The sequence below is a fragment of the Gekko japonicus genome, unplaced genomic scaffold, assembly GCF_001447785.1.
Source record: "Gekko japonicus isolate JY-2015 unplaced genomic scaffold, Gekko_japonicus_V1.1 scaffold203, whole genome shotgun sequence".
Taxonomy (NCBI): Eukaryota; Metazoa; Chordata; class Lepidosauria; order Squamata; family Gekkonidae; genus Gekko; species Gekko japonicus.
The window spans coordinates 246,002-254,331 of record NW_015170280.1 but is presented as its reverse complement, the minus strand read 5'-3'; the positions used below and the strand labels follow the sequence as shown (position 1 = coordinate 254,331).

General features: G+C 47.9%; 1 protein-coding gene across 1 annotated transcript in view; it reads right to left on the bottom strand.

Moving 5' to 3' along the window:
- NT5C1A (5'-nucleotidase, cytosolic IA) overlaps positions 1-1,982 on the bottom strand; it is a 20,540-nt gene extending 18,558 nt beyond the window's left edge. The window contains exon 1 of the mRNA XM_015417764.1: positions 1,638-1,982. Within this exon, the coding sequence (XP_015273250.1) occupies positions 1,638-1,784 (147 nt within the window). The 5' untranslated portion in view covers positions 1,785-1,982. The remainder of the gene's footprint in view (positions 1-1,637) is intronic.
- Positions 1,983-8,330: the final 6,348 nt, after the last annotated feature.

Here is an 8,330-nt window from a genome sequence, read left to right as displayed (position 1 = left end):
GGGGCATAAAGATAAAAGCAATGTGTTTATAAAACTGTTAGTTTATTTTTAAGCCCCTGGTTATAAACAGTTGTTAGTTTTTCTTTTAGTTGTTTTGGAGTAAATGAAGCATTAGCGTATGATACTTTGTACTAATATGAAGAGAAGAAGCTTGAATATTAAAACTAAGAATTTTGAGGTTTCCTTTGGTTTGGTTTGTGGCAAGTTGGTAAATTAACTTATTACGAAATAGGGTAAATAAGTAGGTAATGGTTATAAAATGCTATATATTAGGTAAGGTCATAAGAGTATAAGTAAGAAATTATACAGTATAATGTAATGTTAAGGAGTGATAAGTTGGCTAAGGAAGCAGGAAAGAAAGATAAAGTTAGAAGTAAAGTGAATGTCGGTAACTTTACAAACTTAAATGCTAATTGAGATGAGATAAATCAGAATAATCTAATAATAGTTAAGATTATTTTGTTTGTTCTGTTTTTTCTTTTTCTTTTTTGTTGATGTTGTTGAAATGTTGCTATGAATTATAGACAGATAAAAAAGAAGTATTTGAATTTGATTTTCAAGTTTTGTTGTTTTTTTCTTTCTTTGTTTAATATGACTAGAAATACACTTAGAAATGTGATCTGAATGTGTTGTTGGGAAATGTGGAACCAGTTAGTTATGTTAGAATTTTGTGTTGCAGTTATGATAAGATATGGCGGTCTTCTTTTTTGTGTGTTTGTAGATGTCTGTGTATTGTCATGGTTTGTCTAGTTTTTGTGTTGTAAAAATCAATAAAAAACTATTTAAAAAAAAGAGTTGCTATGAAGAGGCAGGCAATGGCAAACCATGTCTCTTGCCTGGAATGCCCCAGGGATGGGGTCCACGTGAGTTGGTTGCATCTCAATGGCATATTCTTCATCATGAGCTGGTCAGTACTGGGGCCACAGACCATCTTCTTTGCACCCAGACAACTACATTACTTACAAGCAACAGGGATTTGCATACCTTCCCATTGGGCACAACAGCTGGAACAGACAGCTTAGCCAGTAAGTTCTTGACCTCAGATCCCGAAGGACAGCGCATTCTATTTTTGCAGCTGTATCCCCTCCACAACTCCCCTCATTTCACTGTGTATCCAGAGCGGCTCTCTGCCTTGCAGGCAAAGGGCAGCTGCTGGTAGAAGCATACCACTCTGTGCTGAATGCCAGCTATCTGAAAGATGCCATTCATCCCAAGTGGGCCTGTGAACCATATGGAGCTGCCTTATCAAAAGCCAGAACATTGGCCAATCTAGTCCAGCACTGAGTGGCAGCCACTTTCCAAGATGAGGGAAAGAAATCCTTCCCAGCCCCGAAACCCAAGATCCTTAAACCAGGGAGTGATTCCACTCTGTGTTCTACATGCAAAGCACAGGTCCCACCTCTTTGCTCACCCTCCATCACACCTGCACAGGTAAGTAGGCGGGGAAACGCAACAAGTCACTTAGGTCAGGATTTCTACTCTAAAGATGAATTCCCTTTTTGCAGGCCTCCTCTTCTCTTTTATGTAAACACATGACAGTGCCAGCCAGCCAGCCACCCCCCTTCCCTGGTCAACCCACATCCCATCACTGCCTGTCCTATTCCCAGAAAAGAAAGGGGGGGGGGAATCTCCCTTACCGATTTGGGTTTCTTCTGTGGGGAGAGGTTGGCATAAAAGGCTTTGGTATCTTCCCAAGTCTCTGGTTTTGGCTGTCCTCCAGCGCTGGTTGCTTTGCTGCCAGTGTCCCCTTTCTCTTCCGGGTGCCCAAGTCCTGCTGGGTCCATCTTCCTGGCTCCCTGCCCTTCCCGAGGAGCAAGACGGTACTAGCAAGCGAAGTATATTTCTTCTTCCAGTTTAGCAGGCAGAGCGGGTGGGGATGGTGCTCGGGATTACAGCGCCAGTATCCTTGGGATGCAGCTCGGCTCTAGAGAGAATGAAATCAGGCAGCGGAGGAGGAGGAGGAGGAGGAGGAGGGAGCAGCAGGTTTGTGTGTGTGTGTGTGTGTGTGTGTGTGTGTGACTCGCTTCTCCAGCGAGGACAAAATGCTTGATATGGGATCCCATGAAGCTCCAGGGCAGGCTCGAATGCCAAAGCCGCCAGCCGGCCAAGCTTGCTTAACCTCCTCAGGGCTGGATCGGCTGCCTCAGGCAAGCTGCTGTTCTCCAGGGGAGTGATTCAGTTTAGATCAATGTGCTGGGGGAAGGGGACAAATCTCTGCACCGGAGGAGTTGGCTGAACCCAGCCTCCTGGGAAGGGCCATTCTCTAAGCTGGAAGGTCCAGTTGCCAGGGAGGTGGGCAATTCAGCGGTTACACTTGTTTACACAGGCAGGCGGCAGGAATCCCACAAGCAGGTTGCAGAAGCCATGGACCAATCCTGCCACCCAGCAACTAGCACTCAGGAGTATTCTTAGCCAATAGACAACAGGGGCAGCTGCCCCAGAGCCCCATGTTTGGGGGGATGACTGCCCACAGCTGCACCCCCTCAAAGGGGGGGGGAGAAGAAGAAGAGCAGTCTTGGACCCGGGCAGCTGGCTTCTGGTGGCAGTGGTGGCTCCTCTCACCTCACACAGGCTGAGGGTTGCCAACTGTGGGTTGTAAAATCCTTGGCGATTTCTGGATGGAGCTGGGGAAGGTGTGGTCTTCAGCTGGGTACAATGCCATAAAGGCCACCCTCCAAAGCAGCCATTTTCTCCAGAGGGAACTGGTTTCTGTCATCTGGAGATTAATGGCAACAGTGGGGGATTTCCAGGTGGCACCTGGAGGCTGGCAACCCTAATTGTGTTTTATGGATTGTGCTTCTAAGTCCGCCTTTCTCACTGAGCTTACAAAGTTACAGAGTGAGGGGAAACAATGCCATAAAGGAAGCAGTGTAAAATACATCACGAACAACACAGCAACTGGATTACAAAAACACAAAAGCGATGCAACTGACTACAAGCCTTTTCCCTTTGTGCTTTGCCACATTCCAGGGATATGCGCTGGCTCTTTATCTGAACCAAGCAGCCAAACTCTGCATCAAGAATGCCCAGATTCTAAGTAATCGAGCTCCTTCCATTAGGACCATTTAGTCTGCTTCCGCAGCAGTGACATGGGGGGGGGAAGGAGAGACAAAGACCAATCAGGCAGACCCCTAAAACGCCACTCCTGGATGCAGGAAGCCCTGCTCACCTCACCCCCTAAGGCTGTCACCAGGCCTGGAGAAAAGCTGCACCAGCCAAAACTCCCTCCTGGGCATCGCAGTGAAAGGAAGCAGTGAAGCCAATCCGAGGCACAACCTGGGGCATATCTCCAAGGGTATCTTGCTGTGTGGACTTCTCAGACTGCTTCTGGGCAGCCCCGAGAGCAGCACCAGATCCAGGCAGTATGTTCACGCCCTCTGTTATGGAGGGACTTCAGCAAAATAATTTATAGGAATTTGGATGATTTTACCAGAGAATTCAGTCAGGCCCTCTTTTGTTACCCTTGGGGAGGTTTTGAGGGGCTGACGAGCAGGCAGATTCCCGCCTGCACCTCCTCTGTCCTGGGCTGGTGTGTGTCCTGAGGAGCAGATGATTCTCTCCTGTATAAATAATCCCCGGAGGGCATTTGGTTATGCAACTCTGTCTGGCTTACAACATAAAAGGGGATTAATTTTCATGGCTAAGATACTCTAATTGATTCAGGTCCCATTTGCGGCAACTGATGCTACAACATGCGTGATCACCAGCAGTCCGCTGCTGCCACAACCAGCATCCCCAGCCTTTCTCTCTGCCTTCAACACTCTCTGCCTTCAACAGCTGCCTGACAGGTAGAAATTCAACAGGGGCAGCAATGGGAAAAGCTGCACCTTTTGCAGTTCTGTCTTATTTATTGAGGATTTTATGATGCCTTTCCAGAAACCTGTTTGGTCATGTAGCTGTTAAAAATACAGAAAATATGGCAACCCCAGAAGGTGCAAGAATGTCAGGAAGCTTGGGGCAGAGCTTTGGCCCTGGGTGTCATGCTGAATGTTCCTAGTGGGAAATAAATTACAATCACATTTATTAAAGTAGTACCTTATATTGCAACCTTCCCTAGCAAGCGTGGGGCAGGAAAAAAGGGGGGCTTGCAAAACTGGCATCCCTCCCAGCCATCTGCAGCTGTGCTGTCAGGGCTGGGGAAAGTCTGAGGGTCCAGGTTTAGCAGTCGTGCACCCCATATGAAGCCCATATAAGATACAGCTGCACCAGCAGCCATCTATAAATTCAGATGCCTGACTTGAGCTACCCTTCTCTCTTCACCCATGCAGCAGCAGCAGAGGGTCAGTCAAGCACTTTATATAGCAAAGTGTGAGTCTGGCCTCAGAGGACTCGACAGCCCACAGCCAGCAATGGCCTGAGCAAGTGGGCTGCATCAGCACCAGCAGTGGAGGAGCCCTGAAGTCTGCAGCTGGAACACAGCAAAAAGGGCCAACACTAGGTGGCCCCTGGCGCTTTCAGGCCTTGGAGTAAATGGCTCGCAGATCCCCAGATGGGTCGCTTCTGTTGTTGAGCGAGGAGGAGGAGAAGAAATTGGATTTATACCCCGCCTTTCACTACCCAAAGGAGTCTCAGAGTAGCTTACAATCTCCTTTCCCTTCCCTTCCCCACAACAGACCCCGTGTGAGGTATGTGGGGCTGAGAGAGTTCTTTCGAGAACTGCCCTTGAGAAAACACCTCTGAGAACTTGTGACTGACCCAAGGTTACACCAGCAGCTGCATGTGGAGAAGTGGGGAATCAGACCTGGTCCTCCCAGATTAGAGTCTGCGCTCCTAACCACTACACTAAACTGGCTCTCAAACAGGGCAAATAGTGGGTGGAGTGGACAGGTGGCAGCTAGGCCTGCCAGCTTCTAAATAGGGCCTGGAACTCTCCTGGAATTACAAAGGATCTCCAGGGTAAAGGGATCAGTTCCTCAGGAGGAAAAGATTGCTTGGAGAGTGGAGTCTATGGAGGCCGGACTCCAAAGCCCACCAGCCCCAACCTCCACCCTGCCCCCAACCTCTTCAGGAGTCTCCCAACCCAGATTTGGTAACCCTAGCAGATTTTGGTAGAAGGGAGAAGATCTTCTGATCAATTTGGAAGCCTCCATGGCTGCATTTCATTGAAAAGAAAACACCAAGAGATCCAGTCATAGCCCTGAGATGGTAAACCTATATCTGGACTACACCACTTTCAGACTACAAGGGAGGGTTGGCGCACATTGGTGAATCCTCCTTCACCAAACTATTCCCCGCCCACAGAAAACTCAGAGACAAGGCAAAGGGTCCTTAGCCTAGCTTCCTTTGTATGGGAACCTTTTTTTTGTTTTGTACATAGGATGGGGTAGGTTAATCCTGAGAGCCCCTGCTTGCAGACTGAAGTGGCGTAGGCCAGACATGGAGTTATCCCTCTGTGGAAAGTGGGCCAAATGTCTTCACCCCACCCAGGGAGAGGATCTTCCATGGCTCATGCTGGTTGCAGATGCAGATAGTTGAGCCAAGTGATTCAATTATAGCCCCTTTAAAAATAGGTGATCTGCAAGCAGGCCTGGATTTCTAAAAAGAGAGGTGCCAGAGCTTTGAGCCTGACTCTGCCTCCTTGGCACAGAAGTAAAAGGCTTAGCTGTGGTTGCCCAGTCAGGCAGTCAAGGTGCTCCATGCTCATCTGAAGGTCTTCACGTCTGCATCAACCCTGACGGGCGTGATCATACTATGAAGGGCTGAAAAATCTCACTGGAATTATCCAAGCTTTTAATGTACACAAGTACTGACTGCCTCTATAGCCAGCTCACAACAGAAAAATAAAATAAAATTATCATATGGTATTTTGTGTGGTATAGCCAGGAGATTCCAGGATTGTTTGGCAGCCTGAAGCTCTAGCTCTTTTTTAGCATTATGCAGCAAGCTAGGCTTAGGGGAGGGGAGGGTAGGAGAGCTATGAGTGACCCATGGTCACCTAGCTTGGCTTCAAGTGGAAAAGGGCAGAATCAAATCCAGTTCTCCAGATTAGAGTCTGCCTCCTTTAACCATTGGAGCACACTGGCTCCCTTCACAACAGAAGTACAAGAGCAATGAAAAGAAAATCATTGGGATATACATGGAGATTAGGGGGCTGGAGCCTGGGAAGGGCAAGGCTTGGGAGGGAAAGGGACCTCAACAAGGGGTAATGCTGTGGAGTGCACCCCCCAAAGCAGCCATTTTCTCCAGGGGAACTGATCTCTGTGCTCTGTAGTTTAGAGATCGATTGTAATAGTGAGAGGTCTCCAGGTGTCACCTCAAGGTTAACAACGGGGGGTTGGACTAGATGACCCTGGAGATCCCTTCCAGCTCTGTGATTGTAACCCCACTGGGGGAACTAATAACAACAGCTGGAACACCAGGCTACCTACAGACAAGGTACCTCCTACAAACCGGGGTCTCAAAGAGCAACCCTGCACGGGAGGGGGAGATGACCAGCTTCTCCAAAGCCGCTAGAGCCCAGTCAGTGTTGACGCTTGTCCCCCACCCCTTCCTTGACAACAAAACAATCCAGATGTTTTGTCTGGATTTGTCTAACAGCTGGAAGGGACTAGTCCACAGGCACAGACATTTTTAGAGCAGGAAGGGTACTGGCTGAACAGTTCGCACAACCCTGCTTGCACTCAGTTGGATTTGTTCCCCCAACCACATGCAGTGAAGAGGGTGAGCCATATGACCCCATCACTGTTAGCACAAGCTCTTCTCCTGTGGGCACTAGGGGGAACATTGCAACAGTTTCCTTTGCACACCTGCTGAATTCAGATGACTTGTTTGGCTATCTTCGGCACAGACTCCTTCCTCAGAACGGAAAGTAAGCAGACAGGTTTAAAGTGGTTTATTCTGCCTTTCTTTGTGCCCGTGCAGCAACAGTCCAGAGGCTGGCACTTGACTGTATTACAAAATACACAGCTTTAGAATTCTAAAAGCATGAGCACGTGAGCGTGCACACAAACAAACAAAACCCAAAACACACCAAGCCTGAAGGGTCTCCGCAGCAGCATCCTTGAAAATGCAAAAAACTGCCGCAGCTGAGCTTTCCTGTGGCTTCCAGTGCCCTCTAGAGGCCTGCAACAACAATTCCACAGTTTTCTTTGTAAAAGGATTCAGTGCAGTGCCAAGCCAGGCTTTAGGGCCAGCTAGAGCTGCTTCTTCACCCACCATGGCACAATCCCAGCACTGCAACTGCTATTACCAGAACCCATTGTCAGAAACCAAATCCTCCCTCTGAAGAGTGTTCTGCAGGCGTTATTCTTCTGCTCACACATTAACAGCTATGGTTGCTTTTAAAAACAGCTTAGAAAAGAAACAACCAAGGGGGAACATGATAGAGGTTTTAAAAAAATATGCATGAGGTGGAGTTAACAAAGAGAACATTTTTTACCTTCTTCAAAATACTGGAGCTCAAGGACATACAGTGAAGCTGATGGGCAATAGATCCAGGACAGACCATTGTTGTTGTTCAGTCGCACAGTCGAGTCCGACTCTTTGCGACCCCATGGACCAGATCCCGCCAGGCCCTCCTGTCTTCCGCCGTCCTCTAAAGTTGGCTCAACTTCATGTTTGTTGCACCTATGACACTGTCTAACCACCTCATCCTTTGCCGTCCCCGTCTTCTTTGACCTTCAATCTTTCCCAGCATCTTGATCTTCTGCAGTTAGTGCTCCCTTCTCATTTGGTGGCCAAAGTATTTGAGCTTCAGTTTCATTATCTGGCCTTCCAGGGAACAGTCAGGGTTGATTTCTTTTAGAATTTAGGACAGACCATAGAAAGTGATTAAAAAGTGAAATTCTCTGCCAGAGGATGTAATGATGGCCACAGGCATACGACAGTTTTAACAGGGGATTAGATAGATTCATGGAGGAGAGTTCTATCACTGGCTACTAGTTATAGTGACTGAGGGGAACCTCCACATTCAGAGGCACTCTGAATCCCAGTGCCAGGAAGCAACATCAGGGGAAAGCCTTGGCTTTTATGCCCTGTTCTTGGACCTCCAGAACTAGTTGGCCTCTTGTGTGAGACATAATGCTGGACTAGGTGGACCACTGGCCTAATCCAACAGGGCTCTTCTTATGTTCATACCAATTTACATTTTAGCCACCATTTTGTCCTACATTCAAACCCTGTGTTGGAAACCTATCTTTGAGACTACAAGCACAGACCATTAGCCAGCCACCCCACCCAGCTTTCCCCTGCTTCACACTCCATACTGAAACATATTATTCTCTGTATTATTCAGAGCTTACTATAGGCCAGAAATAGGGAGGTTGCCGGGAGACTAGTAACTGGACTATTGTAACAGCCCCCCCCCCCTTAAAATGTTACATTAGTTTTTG